Below are 20,120 nucleotides of genomic sequence, written 5' to 3'. Positions count from 1 at the left end.
TGAATATCTCAAGAGTTTGTAAATTTAAACTAAGCGAAAGTTTACCTAATGTAAAATAGCTAACTTTTAAAGTAAGCTCCAAAGAGAAATATTTTAAAATAGTGGCTAGAGAACTGGCTGTTAGTGGTTTATCTCACAAAGTTAGTATTTCTATCCTTATAACTAGCATAGAAAATCTGGTTATCACTTTTAGCAATTAAAAATCCTGAAAAACAGAATTAAAGTAACTGACCATCAAAATGCAGGGAGACTGAGAAAATGGTGACAGGTAAGAAGATAAAACTAAGAGATCATATTCATAGGAAAAAAAAAAAGAACAAAAATAGGAATAATTTGATAAAGGAAACAGCGAGAGAGATTTTTTCTAAATGACGGATCTAAAAAATTCAGTGGAGACCTCTCAAAATCATGGATTCTGTTTAATCTACCCATTTCTTAGCTGTCTCAACACATAGTGCACTTATACATAATAATGTCTTAATTTACATTTAAGGACACATTAGTAAGATTGTTCTCATTCTGTGATTTGTTTCCCCTCAGAAGTAGATACATTTTTTAGATCTAATGTGAGTTACCAATATCTCAGTTAATTTTGGAATTCGCTGCTAAGTTCTGGATCCCTTCCTCCTACTCCTTGTTCTTTAGTAAGACTCTCATTTGCTTTGATAGTTTAAGGCACTTCAGACTTCCTGACTTGCCAGTTTCTCTAGTTATGAATATTGTGGTTGTTAGCTAATACAAACAATTACAAAAACAGACTGCTGCTAGGGGTTTCTGAAAGCTACAACATTAGGAGAAGAAAAAAAGAATACCATTACACAGATCTTCTGAAAAAAGGAGGGAAAAATGCAGTGATAATACACATCTCTTCCCATATACACAGATTTTAATCCAAACCCAAACCAAACTGATAGAGCAAACCTTCATTTCCTAGTATCTGAGAAGAAGTGAGCAAATAATACACATTAAGACCTTAAGAAATTATGCTTTACTTGCCATGACAAACAAGTGGGAGAGGAGACAAGAGAAAGACTACTTCATAGTAAAAGACTCCTCTTAAAACAACAAAACCCAAATATCTTTTGAAAAGGGATGTCCCATTTGAGTTCTTGCCGAACAGCATATTTTAAGGCAATTACCCATGTGAAAAAACCAATTGGTCTAATCCCTAAACCAATGAGTTAGTGCAAATGCTGGTTAATTCTGCATTTATTAAGAGATACTCGCAAATTCCCTCCCAATCTGATCTCACGTCTACAAAATTAGTAGCCATGAAGCAGGAGCTGTTCATGTGAGAAAAATCTTTGTAACAAATGCTAATACTAATACAAATACTAAGATTCTTCCTGAATATTCAGATATTGGCCAGATATAAGATTAAAAATAGAAAAGTAGTTGAGGAAATTCTGAGAAGCATACTAACCTGCCACCAATTTGGATCTTCTCTATTTACAATCTGAAGAATTTCTCCTTTGGAAAACTTCAATCCTGCTTCTTTGCAAGGTATTAGGTTATCATTGTATGGATTATAATCAAAATGACACTTCACAAATACCTAAAACACATAGCAGAATTAAAAATACTATAGTTATATCATTTGCCACTGATTTTTAAAAATCCTTGTCAAACCACTCTGATTTAATTATAACTGACAATGTATTTAGTACTTCTGATAATGAACTTACCTCTCATAAATGGAAGTCAAGTTATCAGAATATTAACAGATTTTGGTACCAGAAATATAAAACTTCATTTCTATTTTAACATCTAACCTTAAATCAACAAGAGTTTGCTAATCATTCTATCCCACCATTCTTCCACTTTGCTTCCATTTTTTCACTTGATTTTCCAAACAACGCTGCATAATTTTTAACGCAAGTAAATGCTACAATCCAATTAACATCCTGAAATAATACAGTTGTTGATTTAAGGTATATATTTAAGATGTATTAGAACTTTGTGAAAAGGCCCTGTAACCAAAATTAAACAATAAAAGTTCATGTTGAAGTTATACATGAAATATATTTCATCACCTTACTTTTTTTTAAATCATCTTGCTCTGATTTATATGCTCATCTTAAATTTAAATGAACATTAAATCCATTGTAAGATAAATACTGAAAAAGTATTGAAACTATTTTAAATTCATTTGTGTATACAGATTTCTTTTACATGTGTTTTATTAATAAAAGCATGTCAGTTACCACTGTTAATTATGATCTCCAAAACTTGGATTATTTTGTTTATTCATGTTAATTTAAATTCTAATTAAATTATGTATTTTTAGTATTTGATGGAAAGTTCAGACCAATTGCTTTCTTTTTTTTTTTTTTTGAGATGGAGTCTCACTGTTTCAGCCAGGCTGGAGTGCAGTGGCACGATCTCAGCTCACTGCAACCTCCACCTCCAAGGTTCAAGTGATCCTCCTGCCTCAGCCTCCCAAATAGCTGGGATTACAGGCAGGTGCCACCAGCCTGGCTAATTTTTGTATTTTTAGTAGAGACTGGGTTTCGCTATGTTGGCCAGGCTGGTCTCAAACTCCTGATCTCAAGTGATCTACCTGCCTTGGCCTCCCAAAGTATGGGGATTACAGGCATGAGCCACTGTGCCCAGCCCAACTGCTTTCTTAAAACAGAATTGTTTATAATACATATTTACAGAAATTCAAATTTTATCTTCTAAAGAACTGCCTTAGCATTAATCAGCATGTAAACTTTAATAAGCAAGAAAGTGCATAGTCAAAATAACAATGTTATTTTTCTATTTATCATACTTTTCTAACCAAACAAGATTCAAATAACACAAGTAGATAGATTATTAGTGTAGTAAAAAGTACTGTAATTGATGCATACAAGCAATTTTAAAATAACAAAGTCTGGGAACATATAATAAAATCGTAGTTAGTTATAATTAGATGATTTTCATAGAAAGCATTCAGAACATTTTCAACTATTCTAGAAAAGCTAAATATTAATCCTTAAAAAAATCAGTAGGTCAATAATTGTTTTCCTGATATAATTTTAAATCTAAAAAGCAAGCATACAAACAACAGTAAGATTACTAAAGTGCAACAAGTGGATAACCTGATGATGTCATGCAGCTCCATGTTTTGACAATGGGGGCAAAAAACCAAAATAATTAAATTTAATCACGGGAAATTTAGTTGGCTGATAAGACAGAAAAATGAAGTACCAAAGAATGTTCTGGAATGACATCATACCTGATGGATGTCTGCTGGATGCCTCTCCATACTGATGTAACTCTAAAAATATATTTGTAATGCACTTTTAATTTATAATAAATTAAGAAAATATAAACAAACTACTAGCCCATTTTATTACTTCACTCATTTGGTAAAGCAACTACTTTCCTAATTAATTGTCCACAAAGTATAATACCTGCAAGCCATAAATGATAGAACAAAAAGTTAAAGGTACTGGAGATCAGGCAGAGAAAAAGAGTTGGTATTTAAAGTTATAAAAATACCTGCATACTCCTTACTTCTCAAGAAAGATGCACTGATTGAAGAATAGCAAGAGAATACTGTCATCTAACCACGAAGATGATTATCATTCTTACGTGTGGAACAGAATATATGTTGGACTTCACAAGATAGTCCAAATTTCAAATATTCATTTCTCCAACATCCATCAAATTGTTCTGGAAATGCCATTTTTTGTGGAAAACAAACCATACCCCTCAAAGGTAAAATATTTTTAGAACAATTTCTATTTTTCTTCATTTATTAAAGTAGTTTTACAACATTACTCTTACGGTCAAAAACTCAGATTAACCTGACTTTACTGTGAACTTTAAAAATTTGTCTGAAAAACTAACCCAACCTCTGATCCAACCATTTTATAATGACTCTAAAACCATTAAAGATATGCTAGATTTAGTATGATTATACTTTATTAAATGCAATTTAAAGTGTTGCACTTATAGGCTATGGATGTTAACTGTTCATTCATCATTAAGAAATGACTAAACACTATCTAATAAAATATTTCTATTTCACATTCTTATTACTATAAAGAACTGAATGACCAAAACAATATAAAGTACAAAGACAAGGAAGTAGAAATGGCTTTTAAGCATAGGAGATGTTCAACAACCTCACTTAGAAATACAAATTAAAACTATTTTATAACATTTTTTCCCTATCAGATTAGCAGAAATCCTTGTATTTCATAACATTCCTATAAATAGAACTGTGGGTTAATAGGCATTTTCCTAATAGGCTTGTGGAAGAATGGTTCCACCTCTTGGGAGAACAATTTGGCAACACAAATGCATAAACCCTCTGACCTAGTAATCTATGTCTGCGAATGTATCGAACAGCTATGTTATGCAGATACATGCAAAATGAGTTATGCACAAGATGATTAACTCCAATGTTATTCCTAATAGCAAAAGATTGAAAGCAACCTAATTGTTTAACAAAAGGGAACTTTTAAACAAATGATGGTATGTCTACATGATGTGGACACTATACATAGTCATTAAAAAGGGGTGTGTGTGTGGGGGGGGGGGTGTAGCAAGTCTACGCACCAATAAGAAAATATCCTCAAGATACATGGCTAAGTGAAAAAAATAAGGTTCAGAATAGCATGTATACTATGCAAACTTTCTATGAAAAAGGAGGTAGAAGGTGAAAAAGGATATGTAATTTTTATTTACTTGCATATGAAGAAATTCTGGAAAGATAAACTAATAACATGTTGGCAAAGAAGGTTTTTACTTGCTGGGGGATGAGGAGTAGCTTGGTAGTGGGAGGATTTGGAGGGAGATTTCGACTGAATACATACTTACATTTTTTGATTTTTGAATCATGGGAATGATTCACTTATACAGAAATTAAAATTTTAAGGTAATAAAAATAAATGACTCCCATTTTGCTTCAGATGAAATAACAAGGACCCTCCAACCTGAAACAACTAAAAACTGTATTAACAAAATATATGAAACAACGTCTTTCAAGATGTGAGAGATCAGGCAATGAAGACAGTGACCCCAAAAGATGGAAGAAACGAGATGAGCTGCACAAATGCCCCAGCTAACTGCACAGAGAGCTTCCAGGCTGCAACTCAGGAAGAGAGAAAGGTGAAGCCTGGTAGTCTCCAAGTTGAGGAGATGAACTGGGAGACCTGGGAGATCAAGGTGGTTACAGTGCATGGAACACAGTATCAGTGAGCAAAGACTGCACAGAAGAGCATTGTGAGGGACTCCCTGTTTCCAGCTGAGTACTTAACCAATGCATGTGTAAGAAGCAGCTACCTGCATCCTCTGTGTAGCTCTTTCCTCAATGGTGGTAAAGAGTCATTTGAAAGCATTATAGGGAACAACATACGGAGGTTGTATGTAGTCAAGAACAGTTTCTGTTCTCGCCAGGCCAAGTAGAAAAACCTTCATAATTCATAAGACATGGGGTACAATACTTAGAAGGGTTATGAGCTAAGCTACATCCTGTAATCTTACCTAATAAATCTTAGAAAGCAAGATCTAAAAGAAAATGCAAAATAATTTAAAGTGAGAAAAAGCAGAGCAGTAGTTTCCTGGAGTTGGGGGGTGGGCAGAGCAAAAGGGAGCAGGAGGGAAAGATAAGTGGACACAAACAAAGAAGCCGGAAGGTCAGGCGTAGTGGCTCATGCCAGTAATCCTAGCACTTTAGGAGGCTAAGGCAGGCAGACAGCTTGAGCACAAAACTTCAAGACAGCTTGAACATGGTGAAACCCTGTCTCTACCAAAAAAATACAAATATTAGCCAGGCATGATGTTGCATGCCTGTCCTGAAGTCCCAACTACTCAGGAGGCTGAGGTAGTAAGATTATCTGAACCCTGGGAGGTTAAGGCTGCAGTGAGCTGTGATCATGTCACTGTACTTCCAGCCTGGGTGACAGAGTGAGGTGCTGTCTCAAAAAAAAAAAAGAAAAAAAGAGACACAAATAAATTTCTGGGAGTGTTCATCATCTCAACTGTGATTTATGGGTCCATTATGTATATCCAAACGTATCAAATTGTACATTTTACATGTTACGTATATAAACTTTATCTCAAGGGTATTTTTAAAAAGTAAAAGGAGTAAAATTATTGAGAATATAAATATCGCACAGCAATACACTATGCTTATGCAAATGATAATAATTAACAGAAGAAAAGAAATTAAATGGATGAAATGGCTAGAAAAACAGCTCCACCTTGGCCCTGATGTTAAATCAGAAGGTGGCTAGTAATTCTTTGTGAATGTGTTGGCTAAACATGGTGCAAATGCTGCTTACAGAACCTAGTTCTTAAACCACAGTTCCAGGCCCATCTGAATCTGCATTTCAGACTGAGTGACAAAATGGTGAACAAGGTGATCATCATTGCTGAGAGATTTTCTATTTCTAAACTTTTCTAAACTTTTTCAGTATATGAACTTGGTCTACTGGGTTAAATACAGATGTACACACACATTTTTGAGTAGCAAGATAAGAATATATGTTTGGGTTAAAAAATTTTGAAGTGCAATTCACATTCCTTTTTGATAAATATCTGAGAGCCATAAATTCAAGCCTCAAATAAAAAATTTTATTTAAAAAAAATCATACAAAAATTAGCCAGGTGTGGTGGTGCACACCTGTAGTCCCAACTACTTGGGAGGCCAAGGCAGGAAAATTGCTTGAACCCGGGCGACGGAGGTTGCAGTGAGCCAAGACTGCGCCACTGCACTACAGGCTGAGTCACAGTGCTAGACTCTGTCTCAAAAAACAAAAACATAAAAACAAAAACGTACTAACCTAGGCCTGAATTATACTAATCATAATTCTTAAGCTTTTATCACTGGTTCATGCAAGGACTGCTTTTATTGATTTAATTAGTTTTAATAATACAATAGCTATGCACTGGCCACCTAAAACCAACATTAAAATCCTACTTGATTCCCGTGCCCTCATTCCATCCCATCCCATCATTCTGGTTTCCCCAACCAAGGCACACTTCACCCTGATTCTTCGGTTCAAAAACTCCTTACTTTTCATTTTGTGCATAGTTTTACTGCATTTATATGTACTCTTTAAAATTACCTATTTAGTTATTTTAAACTTAAAAAATAGCATCATGCTATCTGCATGTAATCTTTGGAGGTTTACATGCTTATTAACATGTTTCCAGCTGAACATACATAAGAATTGCTCTAGCGAATTATTGCCGCTTGATATAGGTGAATGTTGAACTCTAAGAGATACTGAACATTTTCCCCCAATGTGTTTATACCAATATACACTGCCACCAGTGTAGAAAAAATGCTGTAGATTCACAGCTATAATTTTTACCAACTTAATGGTATAAATGATATATCATGTTATCATTTTTAATTTTTTTATGTTTACTGAACATATGTCCTCTTTTACTTGATTTTTCTATGTAGAGTGAAACACAATTTCAAACAGTATCCCTAAGTGTAACCAGGTTTCTCCCATTCATTGAATCATCTCTCCTTTCCACACTGAAAGACATATCTCTTTCATATATCAAAGTAGTATGCAAGTATAGGTCTCTTTCCGAGCTCTCTGAAAGTCCATTGACCATGCTTTCTACTCCTATGCCACCAACACAATATCTTAATTCCTACACATTAATAATAATCAAACCCCATTCCTGCTTTTTGGACTCGAGAGTGTCTTGGCTATTCATCTTACTGAATTCTATGAAAAACTCTGATGAAATTTTGACTGGAATTCCATTAAATCTACAAGTAAATGTGTGGAAACTACATCTTCACAATATTGTCTTCTTATCCATGACATAATATACCTGCTTATTTAGATACTCTTTATAATTCTTTTGTGAAGAGGTCTTGATTTTTTTTGGTTAGATTTATTCATAGACATAAATGTGGCATTCTCTGACTCTACTGTAAATGACGTCATAGTTACATTTCTAGACGTTTGCTGAGGCATACAGAAATGCAACTGAGTTTTGTGTCTTAATCTTATTTTCAGGTACTTGGTAAACTCTATTATTTCTAATAAGTCGTAGTTTTGAGGGGTTTTTACGCAAAAACTCATATTTGTAAATAAGAAGTTTTACTGCCTCCTTTCTAAACATTTTGCTTTTATAATTTATTTTTATCATACTGTACTTATGGACCTTTCAAGAAAATATGAAATAGAAGTGGTGCTAGTGAGCACCCTTTCCTAGTTTCTTTCTTTTTTAACTAGGCAAAAGCTTATTTATCATTGTTTTAAACTATTTCTGGCTTCTTTGGCTAAGTAATTGCAAATAAATAACTATGTATAATCAATAATTTAAAAGTAGCAGTGTCCAAGGGCCTTGGAATTTAAAGTATCATAAACTTACATCTTATCATATATGAAACAAAAATTTTAAAAGCAGTTAAAATTCTTGAAATTTTATTATTTTTTAGAAGCCAAATCAATTCAGTTTGCCTCACTGTTGAAAGCTTCATCAAAATTCTGAACAAGATCACCCCTTCCCCAATAGTAAGTGGTACTTTTCCATCCAGTTTCTGCCAGTTTCCTTAAGCTTGTTGACATTAAGCTGTTTTAAGACACTGGGTGGCATTTCTGTTAGATGCTTTGTCTCAGCATGGCTGACAATGGTAAAAGTGTTTGCTGCTAGACATGTCTGAACAGTGAAATTGTTCATGTGGATCACCATTCCCTGGTTTGCAAACACACCTCTTTAATATCAGAGATATTGCTTATTCCTACTTTCTTTAAGGAGAACTAAAGATTTTTTTTAAATCATCCATTGTAAGAGATGTTTGCTGTATCATCTGAGGGCAGTTCCTTTTTACCAATATGCAATTGTGCTTGAAGTTTGGCAAGGTTTTCTTGGTTTATGAAAGTTTTTTGTTCTATAATGAAAACCAAAGCGGAATTTCTTGAGAGGAAATCAAAGTTCATGGGGTACTGGGGTTGGCACTAGAGGTCTCAGGCAGACCAGCTGAAAGGCCAGTTTCTGACTTTAAAGGGAAAGCTTCTAACATTAGTTAATTCAGAATAATGTTTGTTCTATTTTTTTTTTTTTTTTTTGGTTATAAAATTAAAGAGTTTCCCTTCTGTTCCTAATTTACTAATCACTTTTTAAATGATTAGTATTTTATCACTTAAATACTTTGAATTTTATCAAATTCTCCATTGACGTTATTCTCTTTTCACCTATTAGTATGCTTAGTTACATATGGATTTTCTAATATGAGACTTTCCTAGCATACCTGGGATAATAAATCCCACTTGGATATGTTGTCTTATCTTTGTTATATACATAATCAAATCTGATTTGCCATTATTTCATTGAGAATTTTTAATGTATATTTTCTTACATATAAAAAATATATTACAGGACTGTTGTCCAGGTCATGGTGGTCCCAAAGATTAAGAGAGAATTCCATCAGCTGGCCTTAAACAAATAGAATTATGAATAGCCTCTGGGAGTGTAAGCTATATGTAATTTGAAGAACTTCAGAACTGGTTACTTCTAACTCACTCTGGTCCTCAAAATATAAAACATAGATACTTATGTCCCATAGGAGATTCTGGAATTTTAGCAAGCACCTCAAATGATTCTGATAAAGATAATATACTGACCATGCTTTTGAAAAACATTACCGTGATAGGGAAGAGTTCTTGGCTTGCATTTGCTTTCACAGCAATCCAGAGCTGAGACACGCTCCACAGCACTACACAGTGGAGCTTTTAGTAACAGCTGAAGAGGCAAAATGCCCTTGCTTCCCTGAAGCATCTTACTAGGATGCCCATGGTTTGCAGATGCCCTGGTTTATGCCTATTACTCCAGCATATGAGTAATATTCCCCTTTTCATTTTTTTTTTTTTAATTAAAGTCTCAATTTGGATGTTCTTTTGAAAGCCTTCATGTTATAGTTCCTTTTCTTCTTTATGGAAGGACAGGCCTGAGACTGCCCCAGGCTTGTATGACTCCTCCTCTCCTACTTTAATTCCTTCCTCCAGCTCTAAATACTAAGTGAAAAGCAGAGTCTGATAGGGTACAGAATGAGGAAAACCTATGTTTAAACCAAGTCTAAATATCCTTGCATTTCATGATATTCAGTTAGTTCACCAGATGCAAAATCTATGTAGGAATTTGGGCCAAAGCTCTAGTTATTAATATTACAAAGTTTTATTTTGCATGTAAGTCTATTACAGCCATGGTGAACTAGAGGAATTCTGGAGTTTGGACCAAAGAAGGAAAAGAAAATCTTCCTACTTTAAAATACATAAATACTTGATTTTACTCTTCCAATCTATGCAGGTTACAAGATAAGGCCTCAGGCTGTCACAAACGGAAATGTGCCAACTGAGGAACAAAGGTAGCTTGAGAGGTGCTAGTGATATGAAATGTCTAAGTACCAATATCATTTATTTTTCACAATTCTTTTCCTTAAGGACAACAAAACTACCTTTATTTCAATCAAAGTTAATTACAAGCCTATCTATTTTCAGAAGTTCAATTTACAGGCTAATATTCATGACTAAATAATCTATCCTTACCTTTGAAAAAAAAAAACAGTTTAAAATAGGCATTCGATGAAATGTTATTTCAAATAACTGTATGGAAATGTAAAAACTAGACTTTTAAACTCTCATTTTAACAATATGAAATAAAATACACTGGCAGTAATTTATGTAAGAAAACTTACAATTTCATTCATACATCAAACACATTTCTGGAATAAAACTGAACATTAGAGGTATTTAATTCCACATTATTTAGGTTTGAAAACCCTCTCTTTGGTTCCAACACTCCTTTCATAATTTTCAATTCTTCCTCTGCAATTATGTTTTTACTCTTTATTCCTTTACAGTTCCATGTTACCACCATTGCCTCATCACCAGAGTACAGCCACTTCTTGAGAGCTCACTATGTGGCAGGTGTTGCTGTGAGAGCATTACATGAATTAACTCATTTAATCCTCATAACAACCTTTTGAGAAAATAAATTTTATCCCAAACTATATAGATGAGAAAAATGAAGCACAGAGCAAGTTAAGCTGATAACCGGCAGCACTGGTATTTGAATCTAAGTGGTCATCTTAACCATTCATCAGAGCTGTTGTTCAATAATCACCTCACATCTTCAAAAATCTGCCATCTGGTTACATAATCTAATTTCTCTTTTTGAAATCACTTAACATACCAAGGCCAGACAATCTCTATCACTAAAACATTTTCTTGTTCAATTACTTATTTTACCTAAGATTAGTTTTAAAATACAGGCCAAATGTGTGCAAACCAGGGGTCCAAGATTTCCTTTATACTCATTCTCTTTTCTGGCCTCATCAGTCATTTCACTCTTCACAAACACTAAGCTGGAGGTGATCTGGACTGGATTTTTATCCTCTCCCAGGGCCTAATACAATGCCTGAACATAACAGCTGTCAGAAATGTTTGCTAGATTCATAATTAAAAGACTTTATGGTTTGTCTGACACCTAGATGTAGGTTTCTGCTATGCCAAGGTTCCTGGTGTTCACAAAGGAATTTTCTTACTACTTCCTTTATAATAGTAAACTACTACTGTTTAAAACTTCAAAAATTCACCCACAACAAAATCAGGCATTTTAGAACAAATCAATTGTTTTTCTCTTTCCTTTAGCAAAATAGTAGCAAATGACAGTTATAGCCAACACTGCCATTAAAAACATTAAAGTATTTTTAATACTATCAAAAATTTGATTACTAACCTGCTGAGGAGTAACGGTATCTCTGTAACTTGGTAAGATTTTTAGGGTGACACTTCCACTAATATTTTTCAGTAATTCTTGTAATTCCTTTGGATTGTTTCCAACCTCATGACCATTGACTTCTTTAATTATATCTCCCACATGAAGCAGACCTTGTCGATCTATCATTCCCCCATGAAGGATTCGGGCGATCACCAGATCATTATTTTCAACCCTAAATGTCACACCCTGCAAGAAATAAGAAAGAGATTTCTCATTTATTAGGAAGAAATGCTTAAGTATTCATGAACATATGTAAGAAAATAATCCTAAAACTAGGCAAAATGAATCATTCTTACTTTTCCCATGTTCTCTCCTGTCTCAATATTTTATTCCCTTTAAACTGATAATTAGTTATTATACTAGTGGATAGGATGTATCTTACAGGCTAAAAGGAAACTCAAGAGAGCAAGAAAAGGTATTTGTGCATTCTGATGGACTTATTCCTGGCTTTTCCTTTTTGGAACTCATTTTTTTTTTGTTTTTTTTTTTGTTTTGTTTTTTTTTAAACTTAAGACTTCAGGAGCTTATAGTTCTTATAGTCACGACCCAGAAGTAATAATTTTACCAGGAAATTGTAAACTTCATACTACTTAGAGAGTCCTAATATGGCTTCAATTTTTAATAACAACTTCCTTCTATATTTTGATACTATCAGTATTTCTTTAAAGAGTAGTTCATATCTTCAAAGCGTAGAAACAAATGTAGTAGTCATCTTCTGAAATTTTTTGCTACCCATTGCCATACTTCTAGCTCCATTTAACTTTTCATTTTGGTTTAATTTTGCAGGTTAAACCAAGTCAAGAGAGCATCAGTTGTGTCTATAAACACAGGCCAAACAAGAATACAATTTTCATAACATTATGAAAAAAAAAAAAACAACGAAATAGAGTAGTGACTGAACCACAAATTGTATCATATTTCAGATTTAATAGAGCAGTGATTTTTCTATACTCACCAATGGTTCCCCAGCTCTTTTGTGAATACCAAGAATACGAATGGCATCTACTGGTAATAACTGATTATTGACAGAAGAATTATTCATTTCTGGGCTTGATGGAGGTGAATCATAACACTTTGATGCCACAATATCATGGGCCTCCAACAGTGACTAAAGCAAGTCAAAACAGCCTGTGGTTATTTATAATATGTTGATAAAACATGTTACTGAAAGTACTTTGTTAGTTCATTATCCCAATGGGGTACTACAAATTTCTAAGGCACATAGTATTAATTCCCAAATATCAGGTTAATCAAAAAAATACATAATTTCTAAGAGATATAAAAATAGTTTTATTATCATCAACTAATATTATATTCCTTGTTTGGGATGTGCAGAGTGTGACAGAGTTTAGCAATGCTTTTTAAAAGCTGGCAAGTTCACTGGAAACTGAACCTAGGTTTCCAGTCGGATGCAATGAAAGCACTGGATTTCATTGCCACTACTGTCATCATATCATTCAATATTCACCATCAATTCTACTTACTAAAATATCATAAAAATTCAAGTTCAAATGACACTTTAACCTAGTATTGCTGTTAGTAATATACTTTTTATACATACAAAATGTCTGTTAAAAGATGCCCAATAGAAAATGGATAAATATTAGCATATCAGTAACAAAAAATTTTATATTACCAATGAAGGTTTTAGTTTAGAAAAGGAGCTTTTTTTGTTTGTTTGTTTGTTTTAAGGAAAAAAGCAAGTCAGTAATAGTCCCAAATATATTTTTTACCTCTTTACTATGTATGTACTATTAGCATGGACAGTTTTGATCTAGCTTTCTGGGAATTTCTTAATACTAAAATATTATATTTGTTTCTTATTCTAAAATAATAATTTTTAGGCAGGGCACAGTGGCTCACACCTGTAATCCCAGCACTTTGGGAGGCTGAGGAGGCTAGATCACTTGACGTCAGGAGTTTGAGATCAGCCTGGCCCACATGGTGAAAGCTCGTCTCTACTAAAAATACAAAGTATTAGCTCAGTGTAGTAGCGCATGCCTGTAAACCCAGCTGCTCAGGAGGCTGAGGCAGGAGAATTGCGTGAACCCAGGAGGCAGAGAATGGAGTGAGCTGAGATCATGCCACTGCACTCCATCCAGGGCAACAAGAGTAAAACTGTGTCTCAAAAAAAAAAAAAAAAAAGTAATTTTTACTGCAACTATGCATATTCAACAGAAAGCTAAGTTAAACATTCTTGGGGGGCTGGATGGAATGCAAGTTCAAAAACAGTAAATCAAAATAGAAACAAATATTAACAGGTTCAGAATAAAAGCAATCAGGATAATTGGTCATTTCATAAGACAATTTGTGAAAGACTGAGAAAAAATTCAATAAAAACAACTCACAAATCCCTATGTAGAGATTCTTCCTATAAATGCTGGAAGTTACTCAAAGCTCCAACCTGGGCTGCTTAGTTTTCCACCCTATATCCTCCTTAGGGAGTATTATTTACTCCTGTGACTTGAGCCACTACTTACACATTGACACACTGAATTTTATGCCTCTAGTTCAGAACTCACATGTGCTTCAGATTTTACTAGTAAAAACTTTGCCCATAACTGGTCAAAGTCATGGCAATTTGAAAATCAAAAGTAAGAATTGTAAAGGATTTAAACATTGAATAAAAAATCCATAGATCCACAATGCTATTTTAAAACATAGAATGAAAAAACACGTTACCACTTGAAACGGAAATTTAACTATTCACTGTGAAACTTAGTAAAAGGATGAAGTACATTCCTGCCTCTTTAGTAGGAAATGCATTATAGGGTAACTGAGCAGCCCAGTTGATGAGAAGCTCAACATTACGGAAGAATACTAGCTAATAATATAGAATAGAAAAATGTCATTTTGCAAGCTCTAATGAAAATGCTGATTTGCAACCTAAAAGCTACAAAAAGATGAGAAATAACAAAAATCAGAGCTGAAATGGAGAAAACTGAGGCACAAAAAAACCTTTCAAAAAAGATCAATGAGGCTGGGCACAATGGCTCATGCCTGTAATCCCAGCACTTTGGGAGGCAGAGGTGGGTAGATCACTTGAGGTCAGGAGTTCCAGCCGGGCCAACATAGTGAAACCCTGCCTCTACTAAAAACACAAAAATTAGCTGGGCATCGTGGCATGCACCTGTAGTCCCAGCTACTTGGGAGGCTGAGGCAGAAGAATTGCTTAAACCTGGGAGGTGGAGGTTGCAGTGAGCCAAGATTACACCACTGCACTCCAGCTTAGGCAACACAGTGACTCTGTCAGGGGGGGAAAAAAAAATCAAGGAATCCAGGAGTTGGTTTTTTGAAAAAAATTAATAAAATAGGCAACTAGCTAGACTAATAAAGAAGAAAAGAGAGGAGAGCCAAATAAACACAATTAGAAATGATGAAGGGCATGTTACTACTGACCCTACAGAAATAAAAACAACTATCAGAAACTACTACAAACACTTCCATGCACACAAACCAGAAAACCTAGAAGAGATAGAGATAAATTCCTAGACATAATACAACCTCCCAAGACTGAGCCAGGAATAAACTGATTCCCTCAACATACCAGTAACAACCTCTGAAATTGAATCAGTAATAGCCTACCAACCAAAAAAGGCCTGAGACCTGATGGATTCACAGCTGAATGCTACCGGATGTACAAATAAGAGCTGGTACCATTCCTATAGAAAAGCTATTCCAAAAAACTGAGGAAGAGACTGCTAACCAACTAATTCTATGAGGTCAGCCTCATCTTTATATCAAAACTTGGCAGACACAGAAAAAAAGAAAACTTCAGACTAATATCCTTGGCAAACATTAATGTAAAAATCCTCAAGCCAGGCATGGTGGCTCACGCCTGTAATCCCAGCACTTTTAGAGGCTGCCTGAGCTCAGGAGCTCAAGATCAGCCTGGGCAACATGGCGAAACCTCATCTCTACTAAAATACAAAAAAATTAGCTGGTCATGGTGGTGTGTGCCTATAGTCCCCGCTACCTGGGAGGGTGAGGCAGGAGGACTGCTTGAACCCAGGAGGCGGAGGTTGCAGTGAGCCGAGATTGTGCCACTGCACTCTAGCCTGGGCGACAGAGTGAGACTCTATCTCCAAAAAAAAATAAAAAAATAAAAAATCCTCGATAAAATACCTCCAAACCAAATCAATCAGCACATCAAAAAGCTAATTAACCATGATCAAGTAAGCATTATCCCCAGAATGCAAGGTTTGTTCAACACTTGCAAATCAATAAATGTGATTCATCACATAAACAGAACTAAAGACAAAAATTACATAATTAGTAGAGCAGAAAAGGCTTTCAACAAAATTCAACAACCCTTCATGTTAAAAACTGTCAATAAACTAGGTATTGAAGGAACATACCTCAAAATAATACAAGTCATCTATGACAAACCCACAGCCAAAATTATACTGAACGGGCAAAAGCTCGAAGCATTTCCCTTGAAAACCAGCACAAGACAAGGATGCATTCTCTGACCACTTCTATTCAACATAGTATTAGAAGTCCCAGCCACAGCAATCAGGCAAGAGGAAGATATAAAGAGCATGCAAATAGGATGAAAGGAAGTCAAACTATCTCTGTTTGCAGACAACATAATTCTGTATATAGAAAACCTCATAGTCTCAGCCCAAAAGCTCTTCCAGCTGATAACTTCAGCAAGGATACAAATTTTGCAGGATACAACAATCAATGTACAAAAATCACTAGCATTCCTATACACCAACAACAGCCAAATGAAGGGCCAAATCAGAAAGGCAATCCCATTCACAACTGCCACAAAAAGAACACCTAGGAATATAGCTAACCAGGGAGGTGAAAGATCTCTTCAATGAGAATTACAAAACACTGCTCAAAGAAATCAGAGAAGACACAAACAAATGGAGAAACATCCCATGCTCGTAAATAGAAAGAATCAATATTATTTAAATGACTACACTGCCCAATTTAGAGATTCAATGCTATTCTTATAAAACTACCAAGGGCATTCCTACGGGAACTAGAAAAAACGATTTTAAAAGTCATATGGAACCAAAAAGAGCCTGAATAGCCAAGGCAATCCTAAGCAAAAAGAACAAAGCAGGCAGCATCAAATTACCCAACTTCAACCTATACTACAAGGCTAGAGTAAACAAAATAGCATGACAGTGGTACAAAAACAGCAACATAGACCCATGGACCAAATAGAAAGCCCAGAAATAAGGTGGCACATCGACCACCATCTGATCTTTGACAAAGCTGACAAAAACAAACAATGGGGAAAAGCCTCCCAATCCAATAACTGGTGCTAGGAAAACCATCTAGCCATATGCAGCAGCTCAGCCCCTTCTTTACACTGTACACAAAAATCAACTCAAGATGGACTAAAGACTTAAATGTAAAACCCAAAACTATAAAAACCCTGGAAGACAACCTAGTCAATACCATCCTGGACATAGGAATGGACAAAGATTTCAGGACAAAGAAACCAAAGGCAATCACAACAAAAGCAAAAATTGACAAATGAGATCTAATTAAACTGAAGAGCTTCTGCACAGTAAAACAAACTATCAACAGAGTAAAGGACCTACAGAATGGGGAGAAAATATTTGCAAACTATGAATCTGACAAATGTCTAATATACAGCACCTATAAGGAACTTCAACAAATTTACAAGTTCTTTGCCCATTAAAAAGTGGGCAAAGAACATGAACAGACATTTCTCAAAAGAAGACATATATGTGGCCAACAAGCATATGAATAAAGCTCAATATCACTGATCATTAGAGAAATGCAAATCAAAACCACAATGAGACACCGTCTCATACCAGTCAGAATGGCTACTATTAAAAAGTCAAAAAATACCAGATGCTGTTAAGGTTGCAGAGAAAAGGGAACACTCATACCCTGTTGGTGGGAAGTATATTAGTTCAACCATTGTGGAAAACAGTATGGAGATTCATCAAACAGCTGAAAGCAGAACTCCCATTTGACACAGCAATCCCATTACTGGGTATATACCCAGAGGAATATAAATCTTCCTACCATAAAGACATGCACTCAAATGTTCATTGCAGCACTATTTACAATAGCAAAGAGACAAAATCAACCTAAATGCCTGTCAATGACAGACTGGATCAAGAAAAAGTAATATATATACACCATGGAATACTATACAGTCATAAAAAAGAATGAGATGCTTTCTTTTGCAGGAACATGGATGGAACCAGAGGCCATTATCTTTAGCAAACTAACGCAGACACAGAAAACCAAATACTGAATGTTCTCACTTATAAGTGGGAGCTAAATGGTAAGAACATATGAACATAAAGAAGAAAACAACACTGGGGTCTACCTGAGGGAGGAGGATAGGAGAAGGGAGAGGAATGGAAAAGATAACTATTGGGTACTGGGCTTAATACCTGGGTAGTAAAATAATATGTACAACAAATCCCTGTTGCACATGTTTACCTATGTAACAAATCTTTCATGAATCCCCAATCCTAAAATGAAAGTTAAAAAAAAGAAAATACTGATTTAGGCAAAGATGATTAATTTTTGTTCATCAATAGGTACATGGTTGATAGAAAACAGAATCTGCGTAATGTTAGGATAATAACAAAATTGATTACTTCCTAGCAATCAAAGAAAGAATTAGGCCATCACCATCTTTAATCAAAGGACCAATCTCAGCCCTGTGATGGGCCAACAGGTATTACAGCTTCCAATATAGTTTAATTCATGTTGCACTGTATCGTGTAAGATGCACTCTAGTTCCAAATAATCAACTTGCATCATCAACCTTTTAGACAGAACTTCTGTTTATAGAAAGGTAACATCAACACCACCGGAAAGTAACTAAACAAATCTAGGGAGTGGAACATTCTGCAGGACAACAGCCTGGTCTTTTCAATAGGTCAATGTCATAATCAATAGGAAAACGGATGGTGCAACCAGCTGCCACACATGGACCTAGACTGGACACTCATATGTAGAAACCACCTATAAATAATATTTTGGTATCAAATGGAGAAGTCTGAATATGGCATGTGTATTATATAAAATGGAAGTTCAGTGAAACGGAAAATTAGAAATCAATAACTAAAAAAAGGTTAAACAGCTTGTGGAGAAAATTATCTCACAATTATTATAATTAGTAAAAAAATTACATATGTGTATTTGTGCACAGAAAAATATGGATGAATATGCACTAAGACCATAGAATAGTAATCTGGGTAGAAGAAAGGCAATGTCTTAATTTTTGTATTTTTGTTTGCTGTATTTAAAATTTTTCACGTTAAACTTCATATGTTTATGTTTATATATTTATTAAATTATAAATATTAATACATAGCATTCCTGAAAACTTAACTTAGATGCTTCCAACGTATCACAAATCTAAGATGGCCAGTTTCCTTAACATAAATGCGTCCAAAACATTCTCTTCTACAGTGTTACTTATTTCAATTGTGTAAGTCATAAATCGTGCCGTCAACTTCTCACATCTCTCTTCCACCAACTGTCATATACAACCAATTACTAAGTCCTGTTGATTTTACTAATTAAAACTAGAAAGTCTTTAAGTTTCTTTTATTATCTATATGTACTGCCATCATAATTTCTTGCCTTGAAACTTATCTTGTGGAACTGTTCCACAAACCTGACCTTTCCCTAGTTAATACCCAACCCATCCTCCTTTCCTATTCATTGCCCTCTCCATACCTTAAGCTTCCCACTGCCCTCAAGATAAAGTCCAAATAACTTTGTATGCCTTTAAAAGAACTCAATCCACTGCAACCTGCACAAGAGATGTCTCTGACATGTGTTCATATTTCTGTTGTACCTAAGATACTAATTTATATAGAAACCATCTCACTATAAACCTTCATATGGAGGACGGATCCAAGATGGTTGGTTTGGAGCAGCTCAGGATTGCAGCTCCCAGCGAAAGTGCAGATGGTGAGTGGACACCGCATTTCCAGACGGATTTTTATTGCCCACAGACCAGGAGATTCCCAGGCAGAGGAGCCCCATGGTTTGCCAGTGCAGCTGTTTTGGCTGGTGCAGTTGTTTTGGCCCGTGCCCTGATGTGGCGGTTCTCCGTACAAAATAAATGGGTCTGGGCGCCGTTTTAGCTGGCGACTGGAGCTCCTGGGAGACAGAGTTGCCCATTCAACTGATAAAAAAAGGGGACTGAAATAGGGAGCCAGGCCAGGAAATTCTTGGGCAAAAAAGCGCCACAAATATCAGCGTGGCTGTGTCAGCCAGTGCAGTGGGTTGCCACATGGGAAATCACACAGATCCTGGTGCCTTTCCAACAGGCGACTGGAACATCTGGGAGACAGAGGTGACTGTTTAACTAAAAAAAAAAATAAATAAAAAGGGCTCTGAGGCAGGGA

The 20,120-nt window shown here is 35.2% G+C and overlaps 1 protein-coding gene across 6 annotated transcripts in view; it reads right to left on the bottom strand.

The window, feature by feature from the left end:
• The window catches only part of PALS2 (protein associated with LIN7 2, MAGUK p55 family member), a 119,103-nt gene that overhangs the window by 24,105 nt on the left and 74,878 nt on the right, over positions 1-20,120 (bottom strand). For 5 of the 6 annotated variants that reach the window (XM_039473021.2, XM_039473020.2, XM_074379621.1 and 2 more), the window contains 4 exons: positions 12,704-12,856; positions 11,707-11,934; positions 3,221-3,262; positions 1,424-1,555 (listed from right to left, as the gene is read on the bottom strand). In XM_039473021.2, coding sequence (XP_039328955.1) covers positions 1,424-1,555; positions 3,221-3,262; positions 11,707-11,934; positions 12,704-12,856 — 555 coding nt within the window. The remainder of the gene's footprint in view (positions 1-1,423; positions 1,556-3,220; positions 3,263-11,706; positions 11,935-12,703; positions 12,857-20,120) is intronic. The other variant, XM_039473022.2, reaches the window with a different exon arrangement.

This window comes from Saimiri boliviensis, chromosome 10, assembly GCF_048565385.1.
Source record: "Saimiri boliviensis isolate mSaiBol1 chromosome 10, mSaiBol1.pri, whole genome shotgun sequence".
NCBI lineage: Eukaryota > Metazoa > Chordata > Mammalia > Primates > Cebidae > Saimiri > Saimiri boliviensis.
Note: the sequence above shows the minus strand (reverse complement) of the source record. Positions and strands in the feature narration are given on the sequence as shown.